This window comes from Echiichthys vipera (assembly GCF_963691815.1).
Source record: "Echiichthys vipera genome assembly, chromosome: 18".
In the NCBI taxonomy this organism is placed as follows: domain Eukaryota; kingdom Metazoa; phylum Chordata; class Actinopteri; order Perciformes; family Trachinidae; genus Echiichthys; species Echiichthys vipera.
In genome coordinates this window covers 9,140,193-9,162,594 of record NC_139843.1, presented here as the reverse complement: position 1 = coordinate 9,162,594, position 22,402 = coordinate 9,140,193, and the positions used below count along the sequence as shown (strand labels likewise).

General features: G+C 40.9%; 1 protein-coding gene across 1 annotated transcript in view; it reads right to left on the bottom strand.

The window, feature by feature from the left end:
* Window positions 1-10,055: 10,055 nt before the first annotated feature.
* The window catches only part of chst15 (carbohydrate sulfotransferase 15), a 34,507-nt gene continuing 22,160 nt past the window's right edge, over window positions 10,056-22,402 (bottom strand). Inside the window, exons 3-8 of the mRNA XM_083932541.1 lie at window positions 21,566-21,905; window positions 17,816-17,959; window positions 13,818-13,974; window positions 12,691-12,847; window positions 11,177-11,324; window positions 10,056-10,528 (exon numbers count right to left, since the gene is read on the bottom strand). Coding sequence (XP_083788667.1) covers window positions 10,329-10,528; window positions 11,177-11,324; window positions 12,691-12,847; window positions 13,818-13,974; window positions 17,816-17,959; window positions 21,566-21,905 — 1,146 coding nt within the window. The 3' untranslated portion in view covers window positions 10,056-10,328. The remainder of the gene's footprint in view (window positions 10,529-11,176; window positions 11,325-12,690; window positions 12,848-13,817; window positions 13,975-17,815; window positions 17,960-21,565; window positions 21,906-22,402) is intronic.

Sequence of the window (22,402 nt, the reverse complement as noted above, 5' to 3'; positions counted from 1 at the left end):
GGCCGGTCTACATTGCAGGAGTGATCACTGTATGGCTAAGTTTCTAAACCATTGTCAGTCTTTTCCCCATCATTTAAAGTATAGTAATGTTGCAGATTTGGCTTTGGTTTGGTTTGTTGGGGCTTAAGGGCACAGACCATGTGGATTGATGGGTTCTGTGATGCAGTTCATTTTAGGTGCTATTTGACCTATAATTTGTTTCATCATTTACCAAATCTAGCCAAAATATAGCCATTACATTATTTTTCCCATCTTAAAAAAGTTATGCAAGCTTTAATTATTTCCTGTTCAGTCGACTATAACTCGTGCCCTTAGCCATACTTTTATTTCCTGCCTTCAGTTCAACATGCTGCAACCTCCAGAACCCAATTAGCATCTTTGCACTGGTTACATAATGCTGTTTAGAGTGGATTTTTAAAACATGTCTGTGATCCTTGGGCAGGGCTCTTTTGGCAGTTCCAAAAAGTCCTTTTGGTTGTTTTCCATTTCCAAAATGACCCATATGAACAGTCAAAACACAATTCATATGGCCGTTTTATGATCAGTCACCTGTATATGGCTAAAGTTTGTTTAGGCAACTTAAACCGCTTTGGGGCAGGGGTTAGGGGAAAATCAGCCCATTATCCTGAGTAATCAGGTCTATGTTGGATCATTTTGAATTGTATGTAAGTTCCTTATGGGGCAATAAGCAAAGCAGTGTGCCCTTTATGTAGCAAGGCAGACTACCTCCTGTAATGTGGAGGCTGGGATGGACGGGCATGAAGTTCATCTAACTTTTATGCCTGACTTTCATGCAGTATCCCAGAGTTTTCATTCTGTAAAAGGCCTGTAATTAACACTTGCCTTTTGATTACAACAAACCCAAAGCATAACTGTAGGCTTGAAACTTTACGACCGTGGTTGAAGAGGAAACAAACATGTTGAATCGAATCATGTGAACCCTAGTTCAGATAGTTTGTAACAAAGTGCTTAAATCTAGTAGATTTATGTTTTATTTAATTTTTTTAAATATAAATGTTTTCCTTATCTTGTTTTTATTTTGTATTCTTGTATGGTATATTAGTTGTATGATAAGTTGTTAAATGATTAGTCATGATTGTTAATGTTATGCAATTTTTAAAATCAAATCAAATCCAAAAACTGCTTATAGCAAAGAGAAACCTTGTGGCTTTAACAGAATATACGTACTGTAGTTTAGAAATTACTTAGACACGGTCGAAATTTATTAAAGCATGAAATGTTTTCCTACACTCGCTGTCTGCAACAGCCAGAATGTCTGCATTAAAATACCTGCTGTAGTCTGAAGCAGACGGATCAACAGCTGCTTATCAGGCTGTGGAGCAGGGCAGCTGGAGGCAGGATGTTGTGACAATAGCTGTTTTTCGCAGTGAAGAACATCCAGTGTGGGAGATTGATAGCTCCTGCCTCTCCATAATCTCTTTAGGGAGAAAATCCTCGGCTGAATTCCATTAATTGGACGTCAGTGCCCAGAGTGACAGGTTAGGGGCTCAGTAGCAAATACCCCCCTGCTGCTGCTTTGACACCTTGTAATTGATGAAAGGGGGGTTTGGTTTGAGATAGAGAATCTGAAAAGGGAAAGAATTATTTATAATGGTACTGTACTTTTAAGCTGGACATAGCAAGGCCAAGTGTTCCCTGACAGAAAAATGTGTAGTTAGTGATAATTGGGAGTTAAAGTGAGAAATAAAAAAGCAACTGAAATATCAAACGCTTATCGAATTACGCTTTTGAACACAACATGAATAAATGTCTGTAATTGGACCCACAGTGGTTTACAAATGTAGATTTTTTTTCTTCTCTTTTTACATTCTGCACATACGAACAAAACTGTATGCATGCAAACACGTTTTGTTATCATCCATCAAACACAACCTTGTTCAGTCAAACTGGCGTGTGGTGAATATTTCTAAGGAATTCTTATCTGAAGAGTTCATTGAGGATGAACAGGTGCACCCCTGGTTGACAGGGACAAACCTGCCTTGTCTTTTATCTACCGAAATGTAATGTGACACATATGAATCCAAAAAGTGGCATATAAGAACCCTGGATTAATCATTTTGAATCATGCATTATTGATATGCGGACAGGGAGGGAAACTAAATCCGCAAGCTTAATCTGGGTTTATCTTAAACTCCTAACAAGGAGTACTGTGGGGCTGTCAATGTTTGGATGTCATGTTGGTGCTATGTCAGTTTTAATGACATAGACCAGGTCTAAGTGGCTACATTAAGGCCATAATTGTAAACAAATGCGATTAAATGTGTTTCTTGATTATAAAACATCCTCAATCCACAAAGAAATGCATGCCTATTTCCAAAAACTTTGCCATTAAACTAACAGTCAGACATTCTATACAGTTGTGTCATAATTAATATATAGAAAGTGCAGCTCCAGCACCATTACATTAATTCCCCGGCTGCAATGATGGTGCAGAGACACGGGAGCGCGGAACAATCAGAACAGACTGGGTTTTTTCAGGAGGTGGGCTTAAAGAGAGGCATGCTAACTGAGGGTGAATACAGGTATATTCAAACAGACAGTATTAGAAAAATGTATGTTCTTTAACACAACATTGAAACATGTTATAGTAGACCTCAAAATACTGAATGAGCCAGAAAATTTGCATAATATGGGACCTTTAAAATTTGATTTCTGCATAGTTCGGGTTGTATACACTTCCAAACTCTACTCAATTGTTTCTGTGAAAAGCTCTGATTAAACAAAAGAATGTAAAATGCTGGTGTTGGATCTCAGCAATTTTCCTCCTGTGTCCATGGAAACTGTGAAACGTGGCGATGGTCAATTAGCCAGAAACTATACACACAGATCAGTATGCTCTGAGTCTGTCAGCTTAAGTTCTCATGGTGTCCTTCTTGGGACTCGAAAATATCCCAACCTGCTTTGCCAGTCAAGTCAAAGATATAAGCCATTTTTTATTGGTTTGATTATAGTCAATATATCCAATGTTGTGACGTAGCAGGCTCACACCTCATAGCAGTCTGGTGGGGGTATTGCTTTCATGATGTGTAGTGCTAATGCAGATTTCACATGTTTTGAAGCAGTTCAGTTGATCCAGTTTCATAAGACGTTATTTTGCAGTCATTTTATACCTGCGCCTGATTAGTACAGCGCAGCGAGGTGTTTTTCTTTCTCTTGCTTTTGTAACGACCTCGTACAGAATCAAAGCAGAGTCAAACCTGATATTTTGTGAAATTACAGTTATGGAACCGTCTCTAGTAAAGACAAGAAAACCTCAAAAGAACAAAAGAACAAAATAATATGATACTGAGAGAGAAAAGGTTTGAGTTATATGAGGTGGAACTTCACGCATGGCTTGTGCAAAATTATGCATAATTGCATAAGAAGAGATGAATATGGAAGCCAGTTGGAACTTGTTCCCAAATATTTTACGTACTAAAACTGCTATAATCAATATTTTACATTAACAAAGGATTCAGTTACGCAAAGGGGGTCACTTGTATTGATAAACCAACATAGCATTATTACTGCACTTCCTGTCAGCACAATGAAGCATTTCAGCATGGTTTAACTTTTGGTGTAATGGCCCACAACTTTACTGTTTTGAATTAGTCATGCATGTTTTTACCGCTCTCATCAGACGCAGCAGGCCGGGCAATAGTTTTAGGTGAAAAGGGTCCAAAACTCCACTGTATGCTGTCCACGACCAAATGGCAGACAGAGTTGGCAACTAACTGATGAACACATCAGAACATTTAGCAGCTAAAGAGCCAGATACGAGTTGATTGAGAACAAAATCAGAGCTCGAACAGAGGGACTGTTGTACCTGCATTATCAGAAACACCACTCCAAATGAATACATCTGCTGGATGTGTAAAAGCTACAGGTTTCTACCAAGTTTTCCATGTCAACTTAAAAATGTGATTACACAGTATGTCAGAGTTACTTTTACGGCTTGTTTCTGCTGTCCCATATTGCCCCCCCCCCCCCCCCCCCCAAAAAAAAAAACAACAACAAAAAAAACAAACAAAAAACAAACAAAAACAAACACTGATTTAAAGCCAATCATCTGCAAAAGTTAATTTTTACTAAATTTCAAAAGCAAATGTTTTTCTCTAGGATGTGAATAATAACTTGTCAATGTACACAGTAGGCTGTTTATTCAGACCCGCTGAGACATAAAGTACTTTGGACATCTGTCTTTCATGGCTGCAACTTATGGTTTTCTACTCTCTGCTTTGGCTCTGTCCATTTATTGCAATATCTTATCATCCCTGCAGAAACCATTACATTCGTCAAAGTCTTACAATTCTGGATAATGTATTGTGGTTTGTGGTTGGGGGAGGTTGGATGAATGTCACCCCTTTGGAGACCTTTAGGTGATGAAAACTCTCTTTATCTATTCATCACACACTACGACCTCAAGCTGCTCGATAACAATGTCAATGTTACTACTCGGTGGCCTGTATCCTGACGCGTCTCAGCACGGCCGCCCTCAGTTTCCCTGTTGAAAACGCTCCCTTCCTGAACACCTGTGTTTCTAATTCTTTGTCCACGTTCACAGCAGCTGGGAGAGGTTCCAGCTGGATGAGATCGAAACGGACCAGATGTTCACATCTAATAACAATGACAGATTTGAATTTGAATGGCAGGCGAATCCATCTGCATATGAGCACAGTCAAATGTAATAAAAGATGATGCAAAATTTAGCTGTTGTGTCTTCTTCATGGACAAGTTTTATTTTACTTTTTTACTTTTTTATCTTATTTTACTACACCCTGAAAGACATCTGGTAGCTTAGCTGCTGCAAGGAGACGGACCGCCCAGACACAGATGTTACCACATTTAATACTGTACTGTCCTTTATCCTTGTTGTGAAATGCTTGTATGGACTCTGAGGTGGGATTTAAGGCAGAGCAAAAACTCTGGATCCATTGAACCTCGGTGAACACTGACAAAACTATGAGGGCACAAGAGGCCTGGGAGGACAGAAAAAAAAAAAAGAAACATCTGGTTTAGCACATCCTCCATCCTCCAAGGGTCTGATAAAAATACCTGAATCGATCGATTCAGCCATAAAGAGACTTGACAAAGCTAAACGGAACCATTAGGGGAAACAATTAGGATGCGAACATACAGAAAAACATTTTGGCATCTCTTGACTTGAGCTCGGACGACAATCATTACAAGTAAAATTCCCATCGCCCAAAAACAAAAATAACTGCAAGCTGTTTGGCAATGCCATCACAGACTGTGAAGCCGGGAAATCAGTGATCACTTGCTATGCCAGCGACCATTTCTACTTCTACAATATGTGTCCAAAAGAGATAAAAACTGCATAGCACTGTATATCACAAACAGATGTGCCGGGCTGAACCCTTAATATCCCACAAATGTTAGGAAAGAGAAGTGAACAGGGCTTGCAAGACTCTTCAGTTCAATATCCTCAGCTTACTTTTTCGATTATTGTATAATTTAAAAGACAATTATCGTTATATTTCTATATTTTCTCCAACAAATCTCACCCAGTTTTTATTAAGATCTGTTTGTTGTCTGCATTCCTCGCACGCTCCATCACCAGTGGGCATAACGTAGCCTCACACAACCTCTTCAAATATAACTGGCAGACTATCAGAGCACTCGATCAGCATGATGGATAACAAATGTTTGTTGCATTAACTTGTTTATCCAAATCCTTCTTTCTTGTTATCTGAAGACACTCTCCATTAATCATTGACAACAGTGAGACACAGAGCTGCGATTCAAAAGTTTCCCTCAGCTTGTTTGAAAGGATCACGGGAGAGTTACGAGCAGGAGATGTAGTGGTTGGTGGTCTTTGACAGCATTCTATACCCTGGTTGCGATGGCCAAAGGTCTTAGAGACGAGTGACAAACATGCCTCACATTAATCAGAATCAGAAATACTTTAATAATCCCAGGGGGAAATTATTTAAGAAGCCCCACACTACAATGGATTTGCATTAAAGCTTAATCTGACAGAGGGCTAAAATACAAGGAGAAGGAAGAGCAGAGGAGTTTGGAGATACTTGATAGGGAGTGGAAAGAAAAGTGGTGGGAAAGACATTGGAGAGAAAGAGAGAGAGAGAGAGAGAGAGAGAGAGAGAGAGAGAGAGAGAGAGAGGCCTCTCTGCTAAAGCCCTGCTTCAAAGCTTATTCAGACTGACAGAGGAAAAATGGACCTGGGGACAAAGTTTCTCCCAGCCACATCCAACACACTGATGTGAATCCTATAAATGTGTCCTGAATGTGACATCCGGCCCTCTGCAGGGTCAGGGACTCCATTGTTATGCTGTCGGCATTTAGACGCCTTCTTTCAAAGCAAGGAGGATCCACACAGCAGCAAGGACGACAGAGCAGAAGCCTCCTATCCAGAAAGGAGGCGACAGTAGCTTAAAGCAGGTTTTCCAATGTTTATAACACTGATCAATAACCACTGTTTAATAAGATTTGTACCCAGCAGCACCTAATAATATTTTTTTGTTATTGAAGTGAAAATTCAATTACATCTCTGCAATAACCAACATTTTCAGACCACCTGGAGCCTCTTTATGGACCCAAACAAAGCCATTTTGCCTTGCGTTTTAATGCTGTTGAACTCCTTTATCTCAGTCCATCGAGTGAATGCTTGGTCTATATTGAGTTTTGTTTTTGCCCGTCTCCGGTCACTCAGCTGCTGGGTCAAATAAGCAGCTGCAGGATTGGCAAGCTCCATTTCACCCAATGCCAATCTACAGTAGCTGCACCCAACAACAGACAACCCTGGCAACCCCACAGTGGCTGTTAAAATGGCCCCTATTGGCTGGTACAATGGAAACAGAACGTGACAGAAAGTTATTGTCAAACCCATAAAAAAAATGTTTTTATTATTATTTCAGGCTGAATATATATATTTTTATTGAAAAGCAATACTTTCATTCTGTTCCCATCAAAACGCCTTGTGGGTGTATTATTATATTTATGTATAGCTTTGAATGAAGATTCCACATACTGAACCGTTAAATTATCTTATATAAAATTAATAATAATGAAACGAAACAAAACAGAAAAGACGCTATATTTACAGTAGCCTATATATTCACCCATAATATCCTATGACGCCCACCGAGGCGCTCTATTTAAACTCCCTGTGGTGTTCTGTTGAACTGCCCTCAGGCTAACTGCTGAATCAACGTTCACATAACATCTTACAGACGCGCTAGCCTGCTAACGGTCGATTTGAGGAGGAAATAATGATTTCATTATCAGGTGTCTTCACCAAACACTATAGCCATATAGTAAACAAGGCTGCTAACAACAATGTTGCCAAAAACAACAACAACAACAACAACAACAACAACAACCCCATTGCATCTTCTTGCTGTTTGTTGTCTGGTAGACTTTAAAATTACAGCTTAAAGTAACTTATCTCAACATCTGAGTTTTTGGCTCTTCCATAGGGATGTCATGGCTGCTGTCTTGCACACAGTCCATTTATGTATTCAGTTTATTATTGACTTTTTGAGAAACCCAACATTGTAACAGCTTTTCGTCACACAGGTTACTGTCACATTTCAATCCACTGAACACTCTGCTATGCATTAGGATAAATGCTGAATCTCAAAAGTCGGTATGGTTCCTTATTCAGCCTCTCATACTCCCGAGCTGCTGTGTTATGGTCGACACTGCTGCTACACTCAACAACACCCACTGCTAAGCCAACCGTAAGCTGATTTCCATGAACTGAATGTAATCTGATTCTGATAAGAATATGTTGGTAATAAATCCTGCAGGTGCTATGGGTTTCAGCTCGATGCCACATGTGAGATGTTTAGCAGGGTTTATATTTTTGGTTCACAATGTTTGGAGGTGTTAAGTTGAGGGACAGTGACATCGAGGCCGGTGCCCAGTCTGCATATTGAAGGTATAGGTGTAGTATATATTTTTCTAAAAGTCTGAGGTGTCCTTTGCTCTGCTATGCTGCTCCTGCTGGCTCTTTTGCAAACTCTGCTGTACACTGCAGCTTCTGCTCCTAATATAGCATTTGATAAGCTCCACCTCCACCCCAGCATCCACCTGCAGTTGAGTTAAAATTCCCTGGATGATGTTTATCATCACTCCCAGGCCCTATGAGAAGAGCTGTGCTGAGTTATCCTTGTGGGACCCGAGCATAGATGCTAAATATCGTCATCTTTAGAAATCTGCTCCAAATAAGTTGATTGACTAAATGAGTCATTCCGACAGACAGTTAGAATAAGCTACTGCTTGGAAAAAATGTGTCATTTCCCACGACAACAGGTTATATTTTTGTGATTTAGCACAGAGGCAAAGCGAAGGAATGTGAAATAGTGGGTCCGCAGGCTGAATGTGTGTCTCTGGTGTTTTCTCAGCAGCAGTAGTTGTCCAGTTTCCTGTCAGTCACTGTATTCTGATACAGCACAGACTAGGATGAAAGAAGTTTTGATAAAGTTTGTGAGTTCCAAGGAAATTGAAGTTGGTCGGAGGCGCTCATTGAAGCGGAACCTCTTCAGCCGGCCAGATGGACCGTCCCAACTCCAAACAAAATATGCAAACGATTTGCAGTCCCTTTTCTTGCCCAGTCAGATGTCTTGATTTCAGTCAGGAGGAAGTAGTCAAAGCTGCTGGCATTGTACAGTGAAAGAGCTGCATTCCCTTTTTTAAAAAGGCCGTCATGAAGAGCTGCGTCTCATTGTTCAGTAAATCGGTGTGATTGCAGGTTTACTAGTAACTATTAAAAGGAGTTTTTTCAGCAGTATTTAGGTCAGTTTGTCTTTAAGTGACTGTTGGACAGGAAGGCTGAGAGGCTGCGAGAAGTCGACTACTGACAGACTCTCCTTTTCTAGTTTAAAACTGACAAATCTTTTAGTGTTAACGCACACACATAATCAACTTGTTGATGATGGAGAAATGTTTATAGCTTAAAGTCCAAGTTGCAACTTTGCAGTATATTTGTAAGTATTGTCTGCCCTCTGGTGTAGAGAAAGTGTATGTTTCTACTTCAATACTCTAACTCTAGGTGTCTCAAACTGATCCAGTAAAGGCCGCTGTGGCTACAGGTTTTTATTCCAACCAAGCAAGAACACATCTGACTTGACTTATTCAACCGACTGAATTGCCTTCACACAGTTGGATTTGTTGGATCAGGTGTGTTCTTGCTTGGTTGGAATGAAAACCTGCAGCCACAGCGGCCCTTTACTGGATCAGTTTGAGACACCTGCATATGACACAGTATCGCATTCCCTTAATTAAAACTGTTCAGTAGTGCTTGACAGTGCTTGACAGTGTTTTTTTTGTTTTATTTACATGTAGTGAAAATGCTGTTCATTTGTTTCCTATTATTTATTTCACCCCTGGGTAGCCGTGTTTCTGCATAAAGTGTTTTAAAAGTCTTTGTTTCAATTGGCAAATTAATTTGGTATCAAATGTTATAACAAGCATTTGGATTCAGCTCGTTTTTAATTGGTATTCAGTGACACCAAGTCAACAAAATGGGGTCTCAGAGTTCATGAGTCAGAGTTTACGTGGCTGACTTTCAGTTCACTCAACTTCAGTCAGAAAATAATATTCATGATATAGATTTCATTTTGAACTCATTTAATAAACAGCACAAGGCCGTCTGAAGTTTGCATTTGAAGACGGCAATTAATCCATTTGATGTCTTTATTTTTAGCCTTTGGTTTGCCAGTATCAACAGCAACAGTGTTGATGGGGACAATTTAAAGATTGCAACTACATGTGGTTTACAGTAGAGGGTAGTGTTGTTTCACTAAACTCATGCTCTGATTACAGACAACTTCATTCAGTTTGTTGTCACTGTATATTGTAACAGGAGACTGAATTATGATCAAGGCACATTGTAAGTCTTTATTTTGCTCAGATGTATTCCGGTTATGTCGGACAAAATGGACGAAAAAACTATTACAACAGGTCTCATCTTTGCAGTTCTGTAAAAGAGACTTTCTTTTAATTAATCGAACCAAACTGAATAAAACCCACGCAGGACTGTTTTGATATCTTTGAATTCACTGTTTAATTTTGTACATCTGGTCAGAAGAAGAAAAAGAAAACAATCAAGACCTGCCAACATCTCTTTCTCTCATCACTCTCTCACTCACACACAAACAAAATCACCACACTCTCTTGTGCTATTGTCTATCTTTGATTCTCTGCTTTTATAACTTAGAAAATAATTTAAAATAAAAAAACACATTGATTTTCATGGGCACTTGATAGAACTGAAGCTCAAATGAAGGGACTGGGTGACACATCACTGTTTTTTTTTTTACTTAAGTAAAGAGGGGGTGGGTTCTTCAGAGTTTAGAGTTGTTCTCCCAGAGGAAGGAGTCATTCCGCAGCACTTTGGCCAGTTTCCCATTAAACGGCATGTAGAAACCCCGCAGGATCTCTTTAGTGATGTGCAGCATGGGTCCAAGATTTTTGTCAGCTGGCCTCCTGGTGTTTGACGCTGGACTTCTTGTAATTTCTGACTCTATTTCTTGTGTCAGCGGCCCTGTAAAACACACACAAACACTTCCTTCACACCCTTACTTTCTGGCCAACTTCAGATTTTGTCACAGCACTACACAAATGGAACAAAAAAACAGGAAATGACTCTTAAATGTCACTGTGTAGTGCTCTGAGCGGAAGATTTGATGCTCTGGGAGGTAATCGCATCTTGGCTGGTGGTGGCAGCTCTTTGAAGAGCTAAGTCTGAGCTTTGGGGCAATTAAACTGTGAGATGAACCAGGAAGACAAGGGGGCTTCCAGACTACAGGGCAAAACTGTATGTGACTGTCTGTCGCACATATACTCTGACTTGTTACAAACAGTAATCTACTGTATACCCAATAGAAGGCAATTTTTGAAACTGAAAGTATGGAGGGTGTAAAAAGTTCATACATGTATCAGAAGGAAATTTGGCTAGTGGGCTAAACAAAACTTAACAGTTCAAAATCAACATAATTTTCTTCTCTTTGTGAGCATGGTAGACAGCAGCGGAAACTCTCATTATCTCCTCTTTGAGTACTTTTAACTGGACATGAAGACGTGCATGGCTGAAACGCGCTAACATTAGATCCCTACTTGTCTTATGTGATCAGGGTCACCAGAGGGAATGATGACGATCCAGGTCATGTGTTGGGATGTGTTGTTTACTCACCCAGATTAAGGAAATCAAAGACTTTGTGCATTGTGTATTTCCTGTTAGAGGCATGGTCTTCCAACCTCAGGACCAGAATCTGTTCCCTACTGAAGACGGTCAGCCAGTCCATTAAGTACACAATGTACAGGCCAACTTGCAACCTGACCTAAGGACACAAAACCGGAGAATCAATGTGAGTTAACCAAGCTCTATCCAATAAATGTCCTCCTTAGTGGAGGGACACAGGGCTGTTAGCATGTTTAAACTTCTTTAAGGATAAGAAAAATGGAGGGAATTCCAACAGCGTTCTATTACATCTCCCTGTTGTGTACGGCTGGCTAATGCTAGGCAGTGCACCACATGGGCATTTGAGCATGTGTGGTATGAGTGGTTGAGGGATTTGAGAAAAATAGTTTCCTCTAGAATCATAAATCTGCAGAAGCCCCCCCATTGTTGTGATCCATCGAGCAAACATTACAATTTTACATTTGCTGGGTTGTTGGACAGACAAAATAAGCAATGTCATGTTACCTGGGGATCCGATAATTTATGATTGGTGTGCCTTTTTTTTTTGATTAAACGATCATTCAATTAATTCACAACAATCCCCAAAATATGTAATTGGTCGATTTCTCCAGGGCACCTGCAGATATCCTAACTGTTGCTCAAATAGATTTTTAGATTCCCATGTGACAGTTGATTGCAGAACAGTAGGCATAAACAAAATACCTTGTCACTGGGAACGGAATATCGTCTTTGCGTCCTTTGCCTCTTTAGAGAAACTGAAAGGCCGTTCAGAATAAATGATTGTAAGCCAGGCCAGCAACTCTTCCTTTGTTAAATCAATTAGATACAACAGTGAAGGCCAATCGTGTTCTTATGCTGGTGTTTATTCATCTTTTCTCTATGGACTCTAATCTGAGCTCTAAAACTTTTATCGAGGAGCCACAGGCATGAGAGACCGCTGTAAGGACAGCTGTAATGCTTTTCGCATGGTCTAATAAGTCTGAAGAGATATTAGAGGATGGACAATTAGGCCAGCGGCAGAGAGTGAGCATGCTCCCAGAGGGCCATAAAGCTTGTCAGTGGCAGTTGGAGAGGACTTCCGAGTACAAGGCAGCCTGGAGGGGGAGCCAAAAGAGGATGGTCTCCACCTCCCCCTCTCTGCCAGTCTGCCTCTGGGTATTGTGGGAAAAGCTGGCAAGGGGCCCAACACTGGGGCCCTGCACTGACTGACACTACAACTTGGTCTTTTCTTTGGGTTAGAACGAAGTTCATACCACTGCTAAACCTTTCTAGTACAAAGAGAGTCTACAGACGCTGCACTTCTCCGTGGTTCAGAAGTGTTGACAAACCTTTTCATATAGTCCACCCTGCAAGATTTAGCATTTGCTAATGAAGTGGGGATTTCACTCCATCTGTCTTTTTCACTTCTTTTCTATTTCTTTCTTCTCACCAGCTAATGTGCTGGTTGCCTAATTGCAGCTTTCCGCAGGGCTGCTAGACAAAAGTGGGAGGGAGGGTACACTCACTGGCATGGCGTTGTTGACAGTAGTGTTGTACACACAGGAGCGCATTGTGTACTCCGTAAGGCACCCCTCGAATAACTGCAGCGACTCTGACACCTTCTCATGGAAATCCTCCGCAGATTTGTTGGCAATACCAAAGTATAGGTAGTCAGAGTAGAGCCTGCAAGACAACATAGATGCTCTGTAAACAAATTTGAACATAAGACCCTTATATTTCATTTTGTAAAAGTGGAGATATGACTCATCAGGTTTTTGCAGATACTCGGATTTCTAAATGAAGTGATCTGTTTCCACCCATCACAAATCTGTTTCCAACAGAAATACAAGAAAACAAGGTGCAATTATGTGTGTCCAGCTCAGAAAAGGCATTTTTGTCTTGAGAACTTGGATAAATATGACTGAGTAGTCATCGTTGGACAGGACTGAATAGCTATTGCATTCATAAATTATTGCCATGCATTGAAAGGATGCAGAATGAGTATTCTCCATGGTATCAGTTTCCATAGAACTGAATGAATAATATCTGAAAAAGTGGTCATTAAAACCAGCCTATGACAGGTTTTAACAGAGTGCATTTATCTCTAGCTTGAGACGGGAATGACTGTACGAGAGGCTGGGACTGAGAACCTTTGAGCATAAACATTTCATCTACATGGAGAATGATATTGATCCTGTGGATAATGGTTATGGCAACATGCGTAGGCTAATCTTACTGAAGAACAGTTTAATAGGAATCTGAATATGGATGGAGTGAACATAGTACGTTTCAGTATTGCTACAAAAACAATTACAGAAAGCATGTTCAGACATTCTCTGAAGTAGAAATCAATTTTAACAGCGTGAAGTAATCCCAGTTTAAACAGAATGTCTCGCAGGCATTCAGCATTCAGACATTCAGACACTCAGTTCTCCACCGCTCCTATAAAGGCATCATAATGAAACATATGTGACAGCCAGGCTGAGTAAAAGGCAACACATCTTCTGTGACAGTAGGTCTTTTGTTTCGTATAAACAGGAAACGTATCTGTCTGTAAACAGCTATGATAGAGGCACAAAGGTGGCAGTGTGCGTGTCGGAACGTTTCAGTGCAGATATGCAGTGGGAGGCAATGAAACAGAGATTACTTTCACCTTTCTACTGGGTCCCTGAGCATGATGATGAAATGGGCATCAGGCTGCAGGGCGTGGACAAAGTCCTGGATAAGAAAGGGAGGCTCTCCTTCTGTCCTGTTATCATAGAAATACACCCAGGCGTTGTTATCCCACATGGTGGATGCACTGGCTTCTCCTGCAAGATACACCCACAGAGGTTCAAATAAAAAAAATACACACAGACCATCATACACTTCCAGTGCAATTATGCTGAGACATTATGGTTCTTCTCACTATTTGGCATTGCATTGTATGTGTGTAGTTCAACATGCAAGGCTCATTGTTGCTGTTTTTATATCTTTTCAAGGATTAGTTTAAACCACAATGAATTGATTAGTTGATCAATAGATTATTTAATCGACAGCTGAATATTTCTTGGTTGCAGCTTCTTTAGACATTTGCAATTTTAGTTAACAGTGAACAGGATGCTCTTGTGTAATCTGGGGAGAAAACACAAATGACTTGCTGACAATTATGTTCCAAACTGTCTCAAAGTGTGTATGTGGTTATACAGCTTATCTGAATGTTATTTGTTGAATATTCACTTTTTTTCCTTTCATGTCTTTATTTTGAAAGTATAGCTGAAGATTGACAGGAAATAAGAGAGGGGGGGGGGGGGGGTCAAACCCTGTGCAGCTGCGGAAAAGATGTAAGGCTTCTGTGCGCCCCTTCAGTCATTTTTGAAAAGTAATAAATATTAGGCTCGATAGATTGCCATAAATCTACGGAGGTTAGTTTCAACCTCTTCATATGATTGCCTTTGAGTCAAGAATGGAACTAACAGAGAGAGCATGTCCGTGTCCCTGCCCCCCCCCCCCCCCCCCCCCCACACACACACACACACACACACACACACACATGCGACAAGTCAGTAAAACGCAAGATTTTAAAGCAATTGCAAAAACAGAAAAAGCAAGAGAAACTAGATCTCCAGCTGTGAGTAAAATTTAAGGAAAGACTGCAATCCACACAGTGACAGTAGTGGTGCTCATAACGAGTCAGAGAATGTCGTTTCTCGAACAATTTGAGAGCAGAAACTTTATCAGGCCGTGCTGAGAAATGATATCCAGGATTCATTAGGCTGTCTGTGCCTTCATTATCCTCTTATCTGTGAAGTGAAGCTGTGATGTATTTGGAGGGAACACAACACGGGCCTTATCTGCCTCCCCTCCTCAGAGAAAGGGATGATAGCCAGGACCTATATTCTGTGATTACAGCGGTGAGAGTGAAACAGGATCACTGCTAATGCTGTTATGCTTGAAATGATACACACTGTGATCAAGTCTATTTAAAGGTCTCGGTGTCCATTAAAAGGGCTTATTTTGCACCATGGGGAGAGGCCGTAATAGGGCAAACAAATGGAGCCAGACCGGCATGTCTCCGGTGTTGGCTGGTGGGTGAAGAGAATCAGAAGCCCAAGATCCTGGCCACAGGCCTGCACCTTGCTGGGCTCTCCCAGGGCATGGTGTGATGAATACTGAGTGAGGCTTTGGCACCCCCCCACCCCCACCCCCCCTTAACAAGGATTATTTATTTAAAGAGGGAAACAAAACAGGGCGGCATGCTAAGCTGCGCTCAATGCCCCAACTCAGTGTAGTATGAAAAGGCTATTGTTGAAAACTTAAATCACTTTTTCTTTGCAGATGAGCAGTTCTTTGAGATCAAGTTTGGATGACGGGAAAAGACAGTGACAGATGGCAGCAGAGACACTGGGAGCAGGATAGGCAGATAGGGGACGGAGGTCTGTAAGACTTCTCCACCCTGCTGCGGGTATTATTGCTGTCCTGACAAGACACAAAAAAAACAATCATTTCTTTTATACGGCACTTCAGTGAAGTGGTTAATTGAAGCAGAAGGAAGTCCACTATTATTAAGCCGTGAGAGCCTCTGTTTAGGGCTGAGTCACCGGCTCTCTCTAAAATCATGTCACTCGCTGGAATGAGAGTGGCCGCTATGGAGCAGCTCTGTGCTTCAGCCTCACAACCTGCTGCTTTAATAGCAGCTTTGTAATATTGCAGGGGATATTACAAGTGAAGTTCCCGGCAAGTGTCAGGTCTCCCCGAGCCAAACGCTATTGGCTGCAGCCTGACGAGGGCACAGAGTACTGTCTGTCCACATTCCTCACATGGATCACAGCACTGATACATAACCTGACCAACTATTATGATACAGCATAGGGAGGGCGGCTGAAGCTGGCCTCTGACATGCTGACAAAACAGGACAGCAGAGATTACAATGAGCAGGATTTCTGTTCATGCAAATAAAACTGTCTGGAGGTCTGATGAGAGAGATGGTAGACTGTTGTTTTACATGCCATGAATAGCTTCCCACTAACATGTAATATTTTTATAATTCTGAAAAAGACCGGAGGTGTGTTATTAGAATAGACCGCCATAGTGTGCCACCCAAATGGTTGCTGAGTATCACATGAGGCTTTGCTTTCCTTGCATAGGGTGAAAAGAAAAGCTGTGTTTAAATGTTTAGTTTCCAGGTTACAGTCAGTCTTGAGTCTCATGCTGCACTCCAGGGCGTTTACAGAAATGAATCCAATCAAATGAGACTTTGGGTGACTAGCCAGCCACAGAGGTCATATAAAACCATACTTTGCTGTCTGTGGGTTGATATGTGAAGGTTAGTTATCAGAGCAATACGGGGAGAGATGGAAGAGATGTGTGTTTGGATACCAGTCGGCAAAAACGCCTATATTCATAAGTTCTGGAGTTACAGTACGTAACCAAAGTTTTCAGTTCCAAAACTATGAGGCTAAGGTTTATTTTTAGGGAGGCTTTTAGATGACTCTGTCGCAGAAGGCAGGTAGTCACGTTACATGCCGACTCTCTCCTGCTGACGGCATGATGGGACTAGGAGGTCGGGCACCGTTTATCTGCGTGTGGTGCCCGCAATGATACAGAGCCAGTTGAAAGACCCTTTCATCTCTGCTTCGTCCTCCAGTCAGTGTAGGATTTTTGGACTGTGGAGCCAACAGCCCTAACTCTAATCCCGCCACTTTTAGCAGGCCAATCAATGCAAAGAATTTGATACAAATATTACGTTTCACTGGTCAATAAGTCACAGTACAGATGCTAAAAATGCTTCTACCTAAGTATTAACTAAACCTAAGTAGGAACTAAATATTTATTCTGAATCATTGAAATGACAGCTATAGCCCACTAAATCTGACACAGCTTATTTTTCACGAGCTTCTTCATCCAAATACCGGAGGCCCTGGTCCAAAACTATTAAATGTATGAGCTTAAAGTATGGATATGATTTGAGTGAAAGTTTCTATGGATAATGTGACTTGTGAAACTGATGTGTCAGGATCACTCTGGGAAGGGGAAGACATTTTTATTTGGTTTATTTTAGTTAATACTAATCCATTAAAACATGGCCATAATATGCCCTGATTTAGATCCCTATAGGATCCAAGTACCTTATAATAAATCCCAGGAATGGCAGACTTTAAAAGTTGGGATTTATACTATGTTAGCCTAAGTGCCCTTGATACAAATGGGATGGAAAGCATTAAAGTGGATAGCTTGTCTTTTTTTAAAAAAAAGGGGTGATACCAGAGTCTATAAAAACACCACAAATGGTGACACAGCCCTTTTTTCACCCGATGCAGCAGTTACTGCTGTTCATTATGATTAATGGTCGATCCAAATAAAGCATCAACCTAATATTTTTTACACTTAGTTACATCAGAGATCCTGTGGCTTTGACCCATGCACGCCTTGTTTTCGGTGGCTTTTAACATCAGAGATTTATTTTAAACTCATCCTTTGCACTGGCCATTGGTTATGAAAAAGAAAAGTGTATACATTCGATGCTTACATGCTCACAAGGGGAACAGTATAATTGTTCAAAAACTTCATTTGTGAGAAACAATTTAAACTAAATTCTAATTATTTTAATTATTATTACATATAACCCTACAGTATTTACCACCAATGTGAGTTGACTGTTATTGTGCTTACCTATGATGATGTTAGGTTGGCTGGGGCTTCCACTGGCGTTGGCTGTGAGGTTGCCCTGGATTTGGTACGCAGCCTGATCGAACAAGTCCAGGTAGTCCTCCACTGGGTATCGATCATGAAAGCCCTCGCTCAGACGGATGATACCTGATGGAGAAAGAAGACAGGGATGGACAGAAAATTACATCTCTAGTGCATGTTTCATTCAGATCTCATATTCGCACCAAGCATGTTTTGGTTCCTGACTTTTCCCCCTCATCTCCATGTGTTTCTGGGATCACACTAAAGGAGGTCATTAGAGCTTCTGTGTTGTTTTGACTGTGGAGTGACCTAATAAAATCCAAGTACAGGTCCAATCCAAATTTAGCAGGGAATACCGTCCCTGCTCAGTTTTCCCTGTTTCCAATTAAGGGCCAATGTCAAGTTAATGCTTCACTAGCAAATGTGTTTTCCATCTGAGCTTTTGTGGTCTGCAGTAATTACGATTTACCAAGCAAATGTGGAGATTCAAGGTAGGATTTAGAAGTATCCATGCAGGATAAGGATAATGAGGTAGCTCAGGCGTCTGTTACATTCAATGATACTTTGATGGTGTCACGGATAAACACGGTTCTCTAGTTAGAAGGAAATCATGATTAGAAAACTCGAGTAAAGCCTCCAAACACAGCCTGCATCATTATTAATCCAGAACGGTTACACATGTATGAGGTGTGATGGTGCTTGTGTGCTTTGCTTATGGACTTTTTCATCCCTATGCCTTTTGATATGAATGAAGCGTCACACAATTTTCAAATAGTCTGTGTGTCTTGATGGGGCACCTGTATACAACAGGCACGCCTGCTTAAGATTCCAGCTACTCCTCTCAGAAAGTTATGTGACGCGGCTCGCATCAAATCACTTTTCACTGCATCGGTGGAGTGGAGCCTTGAGGGGGAATGAAATAAATAAATACAAAACAAGACAATTTGAATTCAGAGTGTCCTCAAAGGATGTCTTAAGAGAAAAGTGCTGATTACCAGCACATAGCTCTAAGCGCAACACTAGAAGGGAGAGAGAGAAAGAATGAAAGTGGCAGCAAAGATGAAAGGATGGCGAAAGGGGGGGGGGCATTAAATGAGAGGGACCTATGTCCTTGGGGTACGGCTGCATTTGCTGCTACGAAACATCATAGGCTGCAGAAAACACAAGCACAAGGCAGACAAATTAAAGGAAACGTCTCATCATTATCCAACTTTATAAGCTTCCAATAATTATCATGTCGAACTGAGCACAACACATTAAAATTAAAAAGTATTGCATGCAGACTGATCAATCCACCAGTTTTTGAGTCTCAGAGGGATTAGGGACATAGTCAGCAACTGGATGAACTTCAAAAGGATCGTTTTGGCTGCGACAGTTAAGCCTCCTTTGATATTTGTGGTGAGAATTTGGATGAAATTAAAAAAAAAAAATGTGGCCAGTACTGGCTGTAGCTCTCTCAACAAGTATTACACCAAACCCCCTGGGGGGAAATATTAAAATCATTCATTAATTTTTAGACAGCAAGCTCCAGGCAAAACAAAAATGCATTAGCCATTGGTGAGCAGAAGAATAAGTACACAGTGAGAAATGACCATTAAAGAATGGTGTCATCATGCTGCGCTGATGTGATAATGCAGCTACTGTTCTTGAAGCAGAATTATGAGATTATCAACAAACTATGTGCACACGTCTTTCAACTCAGTACAAAGTCATTATCTAATCTGCTTCCAATTTCATAATCGCAGCTGACTTTGAACAGATCAGTGCCCTACAGTTAACCTGCTATTTTTCTTCTTGCAGTATTTCTTCACAAATTCACATTAGTGACACACACACACACACACACACACACACACACACACACACACACACACACACACACACACACAGACTAACCCCTGATGCCTGCCTCTTGAGCTGTTGAATATTCTTCATTATTCATGAGTCTTAATGGCTGGTTCAGTTATAAAAGAAAACAAAAAGCATGGTATGTATTGAGAATAATGATTTGCCTTTTGGGAGCAACATAAGGCAAATGTGGGAATCTTAGCTTCTTTGAAAGTGTTACTGCTAGCCGGGGTACTAATTATGGACTACATTTGATTTCGAAAAATTCCTTCACATCTAAGAGCGAACAGGCTTGATGCTTTGTTTAGTGAGGTGGCAATCAAACCAAGAGAGCAGTGCAATGAAGCATCTGCAAGATAAGTGAGGGATTGGATTTGTTTAATATGGAGGGTTTTCAGTTAACCCAAATGCAGTCTCACACCCAGATCTCGCATGGCTTTTAATCCCATCTGTGGTGGTGTGGTGGTTCTTTTAACATCACAGATGCACATGGTGAGGCAAGCACACGATGGCTTCCACGCATTTAGATAACAGAGCCGCCCTACGACCAGATGTCTACTGCGTGGCAGCTCTTAACTCTCGACGCACAGTTTGAGGGTTTATCTTTTTGTTTGGGAAAATTACATATTACCACCTGTTCAAACTATGAAAACCAACAGTAGAAGCAAGGATGTGGCAGTAGATTGTGTGTGTGTCTGAACTGAAACCAGTCAGTACTGATGTGACAATGCATAAGTCTCCACCAGCTCAACTGGCAAATGTTTCCTAAAACTAGAGAAATAACATCCTGAAGTATGCAGCTCCCTCATAAAATGAAAATGATTTGCCTTCTAATTAGATAAATGTATGATTTCTACGTTACTCTTTTAAATGAAAGTCTAATATGGATAGTGTGCAAAGAGGGAGCAGGTGCAAAATAAAACAAGAACTAAAAGCTGAAGTAAGCTAAGTTCATGGTGGCAAGATGTGTAGTAGAGAAGTGTTTGATAAACAAGTGCAGGAAGCAGTGCACCCACACATGTGGGTTCAAAGTGTGCAACGCACGCTGTATTTTTCATGTGTTCTTTTCAGGTTGAGACAAATGTATGCCACAGATGATGAAAAAGTACCGTTAGTCTAGATCTTTCTGCGTGTCGTCCTAGTTAATGCCGTTAATGAGCACAACACCGCAGGAGCTTAACCATCTATGTATGAAGTTGCGCTGGCAAGAGGCTGATGATGGTGTAAAAACACACAGGGGACGATTAGCATTCAAAATGTTGAATGTAGGAGGCAATAAGGAACTTTACACCATTAGAGTTGTAAATTTGGGACTAACAACTCTCAGGTAGAAAATAAACACTCTCATGCACAGCACAAAATGGGTCTTGAATATTCAATTCTCAGTTAGTTGCATTGGGAAATTAAGCTGTGTGCATTAGAGATACTTAATTCATGTCACATGCAGTTCCCACGCCCGCTAGGTTTCACATTATTAAAAATAATAATTGTGGTTGCAGTTTTTGGCAGATGTAGAAAAATGTTCAGTTTGACATACTGTGAAGTTGTCAGTCTGTATCCAAAGGACTTTCCCTCCAATTAAGTACTGACATGTAGATAAATTACGGAATTTAGTTACTACATCACACTAACTTACTTATATGACAGTAAGTATACAGGCAATACATTTAATTATTATGAGACAGATGGGCCTGCCTTTGGGGATGAGACCCCTTCAAACGTCTGTCACTGAGTGCTTTTCTGAAGCCCCCTGAGGTATGATTCTGCCAAAGTGATGTACCGTGTAGAGAGTCACATTTCACATTTTGAATGCTCCCGGGCTCTCATTATTGTGTACCAGGCTGAAGGCCTCTACCACAGCAAGTTATAGTTTTCTTTACTCACCAAACCTCTTGCGGGTCCACCAGTGGGGCTCTTTGAAAGTGGTGAACTTGACATCCGGGTGCAACCTCAGTCTGTCATACAGGTCTGTTGTGCCACACTTTGGTTGGCCGATGATATAGAAATAAGGAAGGCACCGCATGCGGTAGAGTTTCCCGTCGCGGTGAAACAAGTGTTCTCGGAAAGTGTTCCTCAAGTGCTGAAACACCGTCCGGAAGCGCCTCGAATAGCGTGCATACAAGTTTGTCCTGTATGGGTCCGACGTGATATTCCCAGTATATTCCTCATACCAGCAAGGGTTCTTGACACCAGGCAGGAATTTGCGGGGGATAGCAGAAAACATCTGTAAAGGCAAAGCAAGCTGCATTAAGCTTCTGAGTCACAGTACTCCCCGAATCTATTAAAAACAACAAACCCTTGAAATCATCATTGTTAAGGCTGCATGGTGGAAGGTAAATACCCTTCCAGTCATTTCACACTGGACACATTACAGGAAGAGGTTTGTTGCAACAATTTAAAACCTTTTTGTGTACAGGCCACTGTTTTGAAGGGTGTAGGCAAACACCATCTGTGTGGGCTCAAACTGCACATTCATGACAAGTCTGTGCAGGGATATACTGTACAATCTCTAGAGAGAGTCAGACAGTATTTAGAAACTGACAATTTTGTTGTGTTGGCTCTGAACTTTAGGGTCAAGTTCTGACATTGTATTTGAGATGGCTCACATCCACATTAAATAAACAGTTGGGGTTATACACAATCCTCCAGGAGACAGAAATTATTAGATAAGATAACATGAACTTCAATAAAGTCATGTTTTTTATTATTTAGTGTCAAATG